At 49.3% G+C, this 14,055-nt stretch overlaps 1 protein-coding gene across 1 annotated transcript in view; it reads left to right on the top strand.

Annotated features, from left to right (window-relative positions):
- AEBP1 (AE binding protein 1) overlaps positions 1 to 14,055 on the top strand; it is a 160,484-nt gene that overhangs the window by 91,775 nt on the left and 54,654 nt on the right. Inside the window, exons 7-8 of the mRNA XM_029604204.1 lie at positions 3,293 to 3,400; positions 3,804 to 3,881. Of these exons, the coding sequence (XP_029460064.1) occupies positions 3,293 to 3,400; positions 3,804 to 3,881 (186 nt within the window). The remainder of the gene's footprint in view (positions 1 to 3,292; positions 3,401 to 3,803; positions 3,882 to 14,055) is intronic.

Raw genomic sequence — 14,055 nt, 5'->3', positions numbered from 1 at the left:
ATGACTCGTCTTGCCATGAGAATGATGCAATGGACCCTGAAATCCCAGTGGTCCCAAGCCACTCAACACCTCTCAGAGTTTGTCCAGATAACCTGCCAGCTTCAACAATCCCTGGCTTGCTGGCACGGGAGTCCAATTTATGCAAGGGACTACCCTTCCAACCACCAGAACCTCAAATAACTTTGACCACGGATGCCTTCAACCTAGGCTGGGGAGCCCATGTCAGCAGACTTCAAACACAGGGAGTGTAGACCAAGGCAGAAGCGGACCACCACATCAATTTTCTGGAACTCCGGGTGATTCAGTATGCCCTATTCATATTCCAGGATTGCCTATCTGACAAGGTAGTCTTGATTCAAACAGACAACCAGGTATCTAAACAAACAAGGGGGCACAGGCTCTTACCTGCTCTTCCAGGAGACAGCACAGATCTGAGCCTAGACTCTGTCGCATTCCATACTACTGCGAGCCACCTACCTGGCGGACGAGAAGAATGTGATGGCAGACCATCTCAGCAGGACTTTTCATCCCCACAAATGGTCCCTGGATCCCTCTGTAGCAAACAGAATTTTCCATCAGTGAGGTCAGCCAGACATCAACCTCTTTGCGTCCTTTCAAAACCGCAAAGTGAACCAATTCTGATCTCTGCAAAACAGCCGCAAGACACCAACGATGGATGCCTTCACCCACTCATAGAGCACGGGTCTGCTGTACACATACCCTCCTATTCCACTCATCAGCAAGACTCTCATGAAGTTACATCAGGACCGGGGCTCAATGATCCTCATAGCCCCGTATTGGCTGCGATAAGTCTGGTTTTCCATTCTTCGCGACCTCTCTGTCTAGCAGCCTTTTCGCCTGGGCACGACACCAACTCTCATAACGCAGAACCAGGGCACATTACGCCATCTGAACCTCCAGTCTCTGTCTCTGATGGCCTGGATGTTGAAAAGGTTGATTTTACAATCCTTTGACCTTTCCACTGATGTCTCCCAGGTCCTCCTAGCTTCACGAAAGCCTTCTACTCGGAAATCTTACCGATCAAAGTGGAAGAGATTCTCCTTATGGTGCACGGCAAAAGGCCATGGCAAGGCTCCTGGACTACCTCTGGCACCTCTCAGAATCTGGCCTCCAGACTTCCTCCATTCAGGTTCACTTCAGTGCCATATCCGCTTACCATAGCAGAATAGGGGATGCCCCAATTTCGGCGCAACCCCTTTTAGGGCACTTTACTACAGTTGAAGCCTCCACTATGTCCCCCAATTGCAGCCTGGGACCTCAATGTTGTGCTAGCACAGCTCATGCGGCCTCCGTTTGAGCCCCTGCATTCCTGCGAATTACGACATTTCACTTGGAAAGTTATTTTCCTAGGGGCCATAACATCCGCTCGCAGAGTCAGTGAGCTGCAGGCACTGGTAACATACCCGCCTTATACAAGATTGCTCCATGACCGGGTAGTGCTCCGCACTCACCCTAAATCTTTGCCAAAGGTAGTAACTGATTTCCACTTGAATCAACCCATAATACTGCCCAACTTTTTTCTGAGGCCTCATTCACTGCACTCCTTGGACTGTAAACGTGCGCTCGCCTTTTATTTAGACCTCACTGCAGTCCATAGGCAGTCCACCCAACTATTTGTCTCCTTTGACAAAAATAGACTCGGAGTTGCGGTGGGCAAGCAGACTCTGTCCACCTGGTTGGCGGCCTGTATTGCATTCTGCTACCAGCAGGCAAGCCTTCTGCTACTGGTACGTGTGAAAGCACATTCAGTCAGGGCCATGGCAACGTCAGTAGCACACTTCCGTTCAGTATCAATTGCCAACATCTGCAAGGCTGCAACTTGGAACTCTCTCTATACCTTCGCAGCTCATTATTGTCTGGACAAAGTTGGCAGGCAGGGCAACGTTTTTGGCCAGTCTGTACTGCGCAATTTGTTTCCAGTTTAGGAACCCGACTCTTCCTACCTACAGCCCACTGTGAATTTCAGGCTGCCCTTCCTTATCAACAGCACTTCCTTACCAACAGCATCCATGTTGCACATTTTTGGGTGCTGGTTGGTCCATTATGTTCTGAGGTAGCCTGTAGCTCGCTATTCACCCATCTGTGAGGACTACCATCCTGCTTGTCCTGGGAGGAAGCAGAGTTGCTTACCTGTAACAGATGTTCTCCCAGGACAGCAGGATGTTAGTTCTCACGAAACCCGCCCGCCACCCTACGGAGTTGGGTTCGCCTACAGTTTATTATTTTATTTTTCGCTCATACTTTTTGCTTTAAAACAAGACTGAAGGGGGACCCTGTATGGCCACACGTTTAGAGGCATTCTGGGCATGCTCAGTGTGCCAGTCAAAGTTCTAGAAACTTTGACAAAGTGTTCTGTAACAGGGCTCCATCTGATGATGTCACCCATCTGTGAGGACTAACATCCTGCTGTCCTGGGAGAACACCTGTTACAGGTAAGCAACTCTGCTATTTTTACAGTGCTACCGGACATGTGCAGCACTGTACAATGATGATAAGGGTTCAGGTACCTGCCCCAAAGAATTTGCAGTCTAAGTGGGTGCCTGCAGCAATGGGAGATGAAGTAAGTTGTTTGAGGTCTTAAGGAGTATCAGTCAGAGAAGCAGGATTTAAACCTTTGCTTCCCTGGTTCTTAGCTCACTATCCAAACCACTAGGCCACTCGTTCAGTTCACACTAGCCATGTTCTGGCATGTCTGCCCATTGACATGCTGGGCTATTTTCATAGGTAGATGTGCACTGTAGGAAAGCATAGCTGAATCCTTCAAGATATGGACTAGCCTTCACCAGATTTCCTTTCAGGGTACTGAGGCTCCTGTTGCCACCACTGACTCGTAAGTGTATTGCTGTGCACTGGTATTTGCACGAGGCAGGGGGCAGGAGTGCAAAGAGAGAGACATTTCTGTCATTATTGGTGCTCTTTCATGGGGGTTCATGGTATCGGAGTGATACCATCTCTGAGCTTCTGTGGAGTGATACCATCTTTGAGCTTCTGTGGAGTTTTATGTCGAAGCTTAACTTCTTTTATCCCACTGCAAGCCTGGAATGATTCAGGCAAAAATCAGAACAGCAAGAATATGCAATGGATGAAAACCAAGACTGGCTCAACCTTTCATGAAAAAATGGAGCCATTTAACAAACTATGCCAAAAAATAATTAATAAAACACATTTTATTTATATTAATAATTAGTACGTTTCCTTCTCAAGGAGAATCGTTCTTGCTTCCTCCCTAGAAATTATTGCAGCATTATTTTCATGTTTTATTTGTTTGCAGACGGCTACTCTAGACGTGAGAGAAAACCCCCCAAGCATAAGCTTCCAAGCAGGGAGAGGAGACCAGAGGTGGAGCGGAAGGAAGAGGAAGAGGAGGAACACAGGACAAGTATGTAAAGAATTTTCTGTCTCTTACAAAGCAAAGTGACTGGAAGAGACCAACAGGAGAAGACCAGGAACTGGGGATATGTGTGTGAGTGGGGGCGGGATGGATGGAGAGGAGATGAGTTCTTAGGCATTTCATCCAGGAAACTGAAGAGGGCGTGCACCCCTGACTCCTTGCTCCCTTTTGGAAGCTGTCACGTGGCTCTGGCCATCAGCAGCGTGCTGCATGGCTCATCCCTCCAAGAGGGGACTGCATTACCCAGCTCGGGATCTGCAGGATTTCATCATAATGCATGTTGAGAATCCCTTTGTAAAAACATAGCACTATAGGCAGCCATGTTTTTTAGCCCTGCTCATTCTAATGCTGGTGCTCTTTTACTTTCTCCTCCTCTTTGCCCATTTTCCAGGGGAACCAATTGAACCGCCCACAAAAACCTTGGGAAAAGATTACAAGGAGGAAATCGAGAAGGGGGATTATGATGATTGTGAGTACCCACGGAAGAGTGCGAAGGAGGCAAAAGCGCTTTATCCAAGAATCGCTTTCAAAGTGTGTGCACCTCTCAAGGCAGGCCCACTTCTGCCATTTATACTCTTGAGCTCTCCCCTTTATAAAATGTTTTCTTAAAAAAAACCACATCACCACCTGATTTAGCCTGGTGGCTCACAAACAGTGCAACCTGCTGCCATGCAAAGAGTCCTGGGTCTGATTCCCAGGCCAGGACTCTGCTCCCAGGGCTGGCTGGAAGAAGGGGTGCTGCAGAAGCAGTGTTTACAGCCCTTTGTGAGGAGGGAGTCCCAGCCATCTCTGAACAGCAACACTTCCTGGTCATATGCAGGGATCTGGTGCCTGATCCCTGGTCAAGGTCCATGCTCCGTGAGGGATGGGCCTACCAAAGAGGGGGAAAAAATCCCCAGGGAGTTGCGAAAGAAGGCTCATGGTGCCAGATGTCAGCCTTGGCTCCAGCTGAGCTAGAACAGTCTTTCCCAGCCCTCTCCTGGAGGCACACCTAACCAGTCGGGTTTTCAGCACATCCTTAATGAATATGCATGAGATAAATTTGCATACACTGGAGAGCCAGAGTAGGCAAATCTTTCTCATGCATATTCATGGTGGCAGGCCTGAAAACCCGACTGGATAGATGTGCCTGCAGGAGAGGGCTGGGAAACATTGATAGAGGCCCCAAGAAGGAGGAAATTGTGGGTCCAGACCATCCCATTCCCCTTGTTTTCGCTGAAAATCATGCAAATTGTGGAAGACAATAGCAGGATAACTGTGTAATCAAACTAAAAATATGCACCGTTAAGTAAGAACTTAGTTTAGGATTTAGTTCTGATATAATCTGGTTGTGGTGCAGGCAGCCGTTTGACTCACTTGTGCAGTGATGGATTTAGAATTTTGCTGCCTCTGGGCACCGATGGTGTTACCTTGCACCCCTCCTCGCTCTCTCCCCTTGCCCCACTCACCCACCCCACAGACAAAGTTGGATGATAGGGGGCAGATCTAAGGCACAGCTCCAGTTTCCTGCGCCAGCTCCGGGGTAGATTCCCTGGCAAAAGTATGAACATTCTGAGGAGCATTAAAAAACATTTCCATCTTTGATTTTATATTATAAACCTCGTCTGTTTATATAATTTATTTTCCCCTTAGTAAGTGCAGAAAGGGAATAGTAACAATAGAAGAAGAATATCTCAGGAATGGGGAGAGGAGAAAGAGAGTCTAAGAGGACCAGGGATGAAGAGATAAAGGGAAGAGAACCAGGCATGGGGTGAGGAGAAGGTGAGAGGACTGGGGATGGAAGATGGGGAAGACTAAGGGATGGTGTAGATCAGAGATCTGGGGTAGGAAAATTGGTTCTTACCTGCTAATTGTCATTCCTGTAGTACTACAGGTCAGTCCAGACTCCTGGGTTTTGCCTCCCTTCCAGCAGATGTAGACAGAGAAAGTTTTGCAGGTACCATCTCTTAACCCAGTGTGCCACCTGCATCTCCTCAGTATTAATCAGTACCCAAGCATAAAATCTTTAACGCAACGTTCAACCAATTAACTCTACTATATCCCCCAGAAGGAGCAAAGGACAAGGAAAATCACTACTAAATTTATAACGCTTTGTAAAAGGACCAAAGGGAAACCTGTGCCATTCTTCAGGATTAATCAGAATTATTAAAGTAGACAGAATGAGCGAGCTCTCTTAAACTCCTCTTCACCACAGGATGGGACTCTGGACTGATCTGTGGTACTACAGGAATGAAAATTAGTAGGTAAAAACCTGTTTTCCATTCCTGCTCATACCCAGATTAGTCCAGACTCCTGGGATGTACCAAAGCTTTCCTAACCGGGGAGGGACTGTTATGACCGCCGGTCGCGGACGCCAACAGTGGGTTCAACTCATGTCATGGCATGCTTGGCTCACTACTATCTGTAGCCAGTCGCTGCCGCTGCGTTCCTCCCGGCTCCCTGTGCTCTTCGTGGCGGCTGGGATGCCGCCGACCAGTGTTCCGACCCTGGGCCTCCCTAGGCGCGCGTGCGCCATCTGTCCTCCCTTTAAAGGGCCAATGGCAGGAATGTCAGGCTCATCCCCGGCTGATGACATCACAGGCCTGGGATATTTAAGGACAACCTCCAGCCACAGCTAATCGACTTAGCAACGAGTTCCATGGTTCCTATCTGGTGCCTGCTCCAGTATTCAGGACCTGTGGTTCCAGCTCTACGGATCCCTGCGCTTCACCTGGGACCCTGTCTTGGCGCTTCCTACTCCTTGAGGCCTGGCTCAGCGCTACCTCACCTGGGACCCTATCTCGGCACTTCCCGCTCCTCAGAGCCTGGCTTAGTGCCTTTACACTTGGGACTCTGCCGCACCGCCCTCCACTCCTCGGGACCAGCCTCAGCACTTCTACATTGGAGATCCTGCTTCAGTGCTTTCACTCGTCAAAACCTGACTCAGCGCTGCGACACTACTGGACCGTGTCTCTGTGTCCCTGCTCCTCGGGGCACCCCCCCAGCGCTTCTAAACAGAAGGTCCTGTTACTGCGCTGCTACTCTACTCGCACCTGCTACAGCGGAGTCCCCGCTCTAGCCCTACTTCAGCATATCACAATACAAGTCTCTGCCTCTGCACCTCCTCACCTCGGGGCCACTCCCATGTGGTTCTGCTCTACAGTCGTTGGGAGCTGCAGTGGTCTTTCATCCCTTGAGACTTTCTCTCCCTCTCCCTCTGAAAGTACCTTGGTCTTGGACTGTACCTAACCTCATTGACACTCTCTGCTCCCAGCCGCCTACTCTCGCCGGGACCAGCCTCACAGAGGTGCTCCTAAGACCAGCTGGCCCCGGCAACCAAGGCCTCAACCTGCGGGGAATGAGGGCCGGTACTGGTGAAGTCCCTGTTGCCCTTGTTCCCGGCCAGCCTTGCCTCCCAACGGTGGGACCTGCGGAGCCCAACCCCTCAGGTAGCGTCAACCCCACCTCGGCCAAGGGTACACAAATCCTAACTGGGACTATGAGAGTCCCGCTCAAAGAACACTCTCACCAAAATTGCCGACGTCCGGGGTTTGGATGTCCAATCGGTAGTTCTGGAAAAGGTATGCAAAGACTTCCAAGTAGCTGCCCTGCAAATCTCTTGGGGCGAAACCAATTGACACTCCACCCAGGAGGCTGCTTGCGAACGGGTAGAATGAGCCCTTAACCCCTCTGGGATGGGGCGCAGTGATATATGCGGAAACCAATAGTCTCCTTCAACCAACACATTATCGGTGCCTTTGACACCTTTTGACCCTTTTTTGTACTGCTCCATAGCACAAAAAGGTGATCCTACAATCTGAAACTGTTAGTGTCCTCCAGATAATGCAACAAAACCCTTCTGACATCCAATCATCTTAATTCCTTTGCAAGAGACGTACCAATCTCTAGGCCTGAAGCTCCACTGACTGACTTACGTGGAACACTGAAACTACCTTAGGCAGAAAAGACGGAACCGTCCTCAGAGAGACTCCAGAATCCGAAATCCGCAAAAAGGGTTCCCTACATGACAGGGGGTGAAGTTCAGACACCCTTCTGGCTGAACAAATCGTCTCCAAGAAAACCACCTTCAGAGTCAGATCTTTTATTGTAGCTCTCTAAGAGGCTCAAATGGTGCTTCGCACAAACCCTTGAGGACCAAATTAAGGCTCCAGGAAGGACACTCCTTACAAATTGGGGGGGGGGGGGGGGGAAAGGGGTGCAAATGCTTCACTCCATGGAGGAAACACACCACATCCAGATAAGCAGCCAGACTTGCTCCATGAATATTGCCCCGCAAGCAGCCCAAGGCCGACACCTGCACTCTCAGGGAACTAAAGGACAAACCTTTCGTTAGCCCTCTCTGGAAAAAGGCCAGAATCTGCGCCACCAATGCTTGCCGAGGATCAGCCCCCTGCTCAGTACACTGAGATTCAAAGACTCTTCAAACCTGGACATACGCCAAAGAAGTAGAGGTCTTGTGAGCTTGCAGCAGAGTAGAAATAACATCCTCCAGATATCCTTTCTTCCTTAATTTCCTCCTTTCACAAGCCATGCCACTAGTCAAAAGCAAAATATAGGGCCCTGCCATAGAAGATTTGGTAGATGGCCCAGTCTCACAGGACCATCCACTGCTAGATTGACCAGATCCACAAACCAAGGCCTTCATGGCCACTCTGGAGCCATGAGAATCACCTTTACTGGATGGACCTCTATCCTCCATAGAACATTGCTCACCAGAGGCCATGGAGAAAACACGTAGATCAGAACATCATGTGGCCAAGGCAGCTCCAGGGCATTGACCCCTTCCGCTCTGTACTCTTTTTTGTGACTGAAGAAATGTGGTGCCTTGGTATTCCTTTGGGTCACCATGCCCCACCTGCGAGAAATGAGGGTCATTGCTTCCTCTGATAGCTCCCATTCTTCTGGATCCAATTGCTGTCGGTGTTATGCGTGCCGCGACAGACTCATGGCGCAGCCCTCTCACCTTCTCACACAGACTCCAGCTCCTGGTTCCTCTTCACTGGCGGTGGTGGGCCGCCAGCTCTGACCTCAGGTCGCCTCCGGTGCCTCCAGCTCTGCCATGGTCCCCAGTGCTGCCAGTCAAGATGTCCTTGCTCGTCGGGCCTCTCTGCATGGCCCATGGAGAAACACTGCCATCGGCACCACGCCCCTCCCTAGGCACGCGCATGCGCATCACTAGTTCCTTTAAAGGGCCCACGGCCGGAACCTGGCCGCAGCCCCGGATGCTGACATCAGACTCTTCAGTGTATATAAGCTCAGGCCTCGCTCCATAGGGTTGCCTTTGCAACAGGTCTCCTCGTACTCCTCGTACTCATGCTGATAGAGAATCCTCTCTACGTTGTGTTCCTGATTCCAGTGGTTCCTGGTTCCTGTCTTCCTCGTTCCTGCCTCGTCTATGTGTTGGAATGACTCTTTGGATTTCGACTCTGCTACGCCTGATTACTCTTCTGCCTATCTCCAGCCCCGGACCTATGCTACGCCTGTCTACTCTTCAGTTTATCTCCAGCCCCGGACCTATGCTACGCCTGTCTACTCTTCATTTTATCTCCAGCCCCGGACCTCTGCTACGCCTGACTACTCTTCAGCCTATCTCCAGTCCTGGACCTCAGCCACGCTTGACTACACCTGCTTTCTCTTTGTCCTGACCCTTGCCTTGATTGAGTATGCCTGCCTTCTCCGTGCTCTGACCTTTGCCTTGATTGACTACACTATAGACCTCTCTGTGTCCAGAGTTCTACATCGCTTGCCACGACCTCCGCCTGTCGCCAGCTCTGATCCTAGCCTGTCAGTGACGCCTACTCTCGCCTATCCCCTGGATGTGGACTTACAAGGCTCCGGCCTTTCTTTGCTTGAGCGCCTCCAGTTACCTTCTGTTCCTTTGGCACCTGAGTTCCTGTACTGAGCCCAGTCCAGGGTAGGACTATGCCACCTACCGGCTGCTGTCTCTGGGCTGAACCATTTCTCTTTGCTAACTAACCTTGAGGCCCGCCTAAGTCATGTCGGCCACAGCACCCAAAGGCTCAACCCGAGGGGAACAAGAGCTGGTATAGGTGAAGCTCCAGCGGCCTCTAACTTCAGCCCACTCCACCTGCCAACGGTGGGGACCCATAGGTCCCTACCTACGGGTTGCGTCAACCCCACCTCGGCCCAAGGGTCCACCTCCAAAGCAACAGTCAGCTGAGGAAATTTGCCTGCACATTGTTGGACCCCACTGTTGCGATGGTGCTATCAAAGCCAAATATTGTTCTGCCCAGGACATTAGCATCTCTGCTTCCAGAGCAATCATTCGACTTGGCACCTCCCTGGCGGTTGATGTAGGCCACCATCGTCACATTGTCTGACAGAACTCTGACTGTACGGTTCTGCAGCAGGGAAAGAAACTACATTGCTAGTCGCACCACCCTCATCTCTAGATGATTGATGGACCAGATTGCTTCCTCCGCCGACTATTTGCCCTGCACTGACTGGGACTGACACATAGCCCCCCAACCAGTGAGACTGGTGTCGGTAGTCACTACCATCTATTGCAGCACTTCAAGGTCCACCTTGCGGAACAAATTGTCCTGGCCAAGCCACCACAAAAGACTGGACCTGGTGAACTCTGTAAGTGGTAGCAGAAGGTGAAACTGCTCTGAAATTGGATCCCACTGGGATAGTAAGGCTTTCTATAGTGGTCTCATATGAGCAAACGTCCACGGGACCAGCTCCAAGGTTGAGGCCATGGAGCCAAGGACCTGCAAGTAATCCCTGGTTAGTTGGGTCTCCAACAGGTTCCTAACTTGCGCTTGTAGCATGAGAATCCGCTCCTCCATGAGGAAGACCTTGCCCACACTGGTATCGAAGTGTATGCCCAAGAACTCCAGAACTTGTGAAGGAGAAAGGTGGCTCTTGGCCAGGTTCATGATCCACCCCAAGGATCACCCCAAGGTGCAAGACCACTTCCACTGCGTGTCTGCAAAGGTCCTCCAACTTCACTCGGATGAGCCAATCATCCAGATATAGATGAACCAGTACTCCCTCCTTTCTGAGGGCTGCCGCTACAACACTGTTACCTTGGTGAAAGTCCTCGGAGCAGTGGCTAGACTGAACGGAAGAGCGCAAAACTGAAAATGCTTCCTAAGGATCATGAATCTGAGGTATCTGATGATCCTGGCAGATTCCAATGTGCAAATACTTCTCCGTTAGATCTAGGGAAGCCAAGAACTCCTTGCTTCACACTGCTGCTATGACAGACCTGAGAGTCTCCATCCTGAAACAGCGAACTTTGAGAGCCACGTTCACCTTCTACAAGTCTAGAATTGGATGAAATGTCCCTTGCTTCTTCAGCACCACAAAATAAATGGAATACTTACCCATCCCCTTATCCTCCTTGGGGACAGGAACAATGGCCCCCAGCATTCTTAGCCTTTGGATGGTCTGTTGAACGATAAGTTTCTTCGCTGACGAAGCACAGGGAGATACCATGAATAGGTTTCTTAGCAGCTGAGCAAATTCTAAAGTGTATCCTTGTTCTATCATGCTTAGAACCCACTGGTCTGACGTGATCTTGAATCACTCCTCATAAAAAAGAGTCAACTTACCCCCAGTGGCTGGGATTGAGGAGTGGGTCGGCCCCACTTCATTGTGTGTATTTGGTTCCACTAAGCCCTTGTCCGGAGCCTTCTTGATTCGCTCTCAATCCACAAAAAGACTGGGACCAGGACTGAAACCTCCCCAAGGTCTGCCTCTGGCCTGTGCCCAGAGCCCTGCTCTGACGGAAACACCTTTGGCCTCGAAAGTGAGAGTGAACTGGAAGAAAACCTTTTGGCCCTTTAGGCTTGTCTTCTGGTAGTCTGTGCACCTTATTATCTCCAAGCTGCTTTATCAACTGCTCCAAGTCCTCTCCAAAAAGGAACTTACTCTTAAAAGGGATCGCCCCCAGTTGTGCCTTCGATGAAACATCCACCGACCAGATTCACAGCCACAAGAGTCTCCTAGCTGAGTCCGCAGAGATCATTGTCCTAGAAGAGGTGAGAATAAGATTATATAAAGCGTCAGCCCCGCAAGCTACCACTACTTCTAAGTGTTCCGCCTGTTCAGATTCCTGGGGTGGGAGATCCCTGGCACTCTGTAACTGCTGCACCCATCTCAGGCTTGCCCAAAGTATAAAACTGTTGCACACTGCAGCATGGATGACCAGAGCAGAGACTTCAAAAATCTTTTTGAGGTGCACGTTGAGCTTCCTGTCCTGCAGATCTTACAGAGGTGCTGCACCAGCTATTGGAATGGTGGTTCTCTTAGACACCGCTAACACGGAAGCATCCATCTTTGGCACTCTCAAGAGCTCCATTGTCTCCTCAGGCAAAGCATAAAGCTTATCCATAGCCCTACCAAACTTAAGACCAGTTTCCAGAGTTACCCACTCCCTGGCCATCAATTGCTTGATCATCCTATGGAAAGGAAAAGTTCTGGCCAAGCCCCTCAAACCAGCCATGACCAGATCCACTGTGTCCTAGTCTGGCTCCTCCTGTGGAACCGCTATTCCCAGCTCTGCCAGGACATGCGGAATCACAGGACCCAGCTCTTCCCTCTGAAATAGGCAAACGACCTTAGGATCGTCCCCTTCCATAGCCAGAACCTTCCCAGGTTCTACCTCCTGATCCAGGCCACTGATGGGAAGAGAGACACCAAGGGGACCATCCCCCAAGGGCAATCCCTGGTTGGACTCCTCTGAGGAAATATCATCTGTGGTCCCCTGCATTGCCGGACCTCTAACCTTACGGATCCTTGTGGCCCCTGGCATCTCTGACAACCTGGGCACCTTTCTGGGTGAAACAAAAGTGCTGTTTTATTTTTTTAAGTTAAATAAAGAACACTTGCTATAAAATGAATATGTGATAGCAACCTGACCATTAAACAGTACTTTTAAGTGATTCTAAGGGCTGAAACTTTTATGTTTCATTTACCATGGACACTACATTTTCAGTACAGGTCATAGGGTCCAAGGGGATCCTGACAGTGGTACATGCCTGGGTTCTGACTTCATTATTTCCACAAGGAACTTCTTGTTGTTTCTGGACTAAGACTATTTGAAAAACATCAGTTTCTGTGTCTGCTGCCTTGTAGTGCTTACTGAAGGTACATCATCACCTGGGCATTCACTGAAAAATCTCCAGGATACAGGGTAGAAAAATGTTGCTGAAACAGTAAAAGATGCTATAAAAAAAATAGAACCCTGGATAATCCCTTAAAATATAGCCTGTCTTTCTCAGATCAGAAGATTCCTCACTCAGGAACTTCCCTGGTCTTTGTATTTTTCGAAAGACTAAATTGATTAATGTTTACTCATCCATTCCACTCATTATTTTATAAACCTCTATCATATCTTCCTCTTCTCCAAGCTGAAAAGTCCTAACCTCTTTAGCCTTTCTTCATAGGGGAATTGTTAAGAACATAAGAACATGCCATACTGGGTCAGACCAAGGGTCCATCAAGCCCAGCATCCTGTTTCCAACAGTGGCCAATCCAGGCCATAAGAACCTGGCAAGTACCCAAAAACTAAGTCTATTCCATGTAACCATTGCTAATGGCAGTGGCTATTCTCTAGGTGAACTTAATAGCAGGTAATGGACTTCTCCTCCAAGAACTTATCCAATCCTTTTTTAAACACAGCTATACTAACTGCACTAACCACATCTTCTGGCAACAAATTCCAGAGTTTAATTGTGCGTTGAGTGAAAAAGAACTTTCTCCGATTAGTTTTAAATGTGCCCCATACTAACTTCATGGAGTGCCCCCTAGTCTTTCTACTATCCGAAAGAGTAAATAACCGATTCACATCTACCCGTTCTAGACCTCTCATGATTTTAAACACCTTTTTAGTCATCTTTCTCTGTACCTTTTCTAATTCTATGTCTTTTCTGAGATGTGGTGACCCGAGAACATCGACCTTTTGGGAATCCTGCCAGGTACGTGTGACCTGGATTGGCCACTGTTGGAAACAGGATGCTGGGCTTGATGGACCCTTGGTCTGACCCAGGGTGGCATGTTCTTACGTTCTTTTGTCCTTTACGTTTAGCTTCACCCCTAATGGCAATAACCGATCACCATTCTCCCTGCTGTACAGTCACCCCCCCTTCCCCACCCCCTCCCACTTTGGGGCTTTTGGTTGCCAGCCCTTTGCCGTGGAACTCGCAACCTAAACGTCTGCGTACAATGTCCAGCTCTGACACATTTGAAAAGGCCCTGAAAACCTGGCTCTTCAAACGGCCTTTTGAATCCGATGGCTTCCATTTGGGAGGTTAGGCACTGCCGCAGCAGCATGGAAAGCCTGATGGAATTATTTCCATTTGCTCAAGTTGCTTTCAGTAGCATTTTGTTTCCCTTTGGGTTTTCCCTTTATGTGACTGTTTTGTTTATAATCTTGTCTGCTTATAGTCCATAGGTATGGCATTTGCTCAGCTTCATTCTCTTGTCATTGCCTTCATGTCTAATATCTGATTTTGCTTTGATATGTGCATGCTTTACTGCGCCCCGCCACAAACCTTGGACTCTGTGGAGCATCGATATTTTAAATAAATGCCTCCCAAGTCCGCTCTTCTCCAAGCTATCTTCCCTTTTCTCTCGCTCTGCGTTTCACTCTCCTCCGTGCCGTCCTTTGTTTT

The sequence above is a fragment of the Rhinatrema bivittatum genome, chromosome 5 (genome assembly GCF_901001135.1).
Source record: "Rhinatrema bivittatum chromosome 5, aRhiBiv1.1, whole genome shotgun sequence".
Lineage (NCBI taxonomy): Eukaryota > Metazoa > Chordata > Amphibia > Gymnophiona > Rhinatrematidae > Rhinatrema > Rhinatrema bivittatum.
Note: the sequence above shows the minus strand (reverse complement) of the source record. Positions and strands in the feature narration are given on the sequence as shown.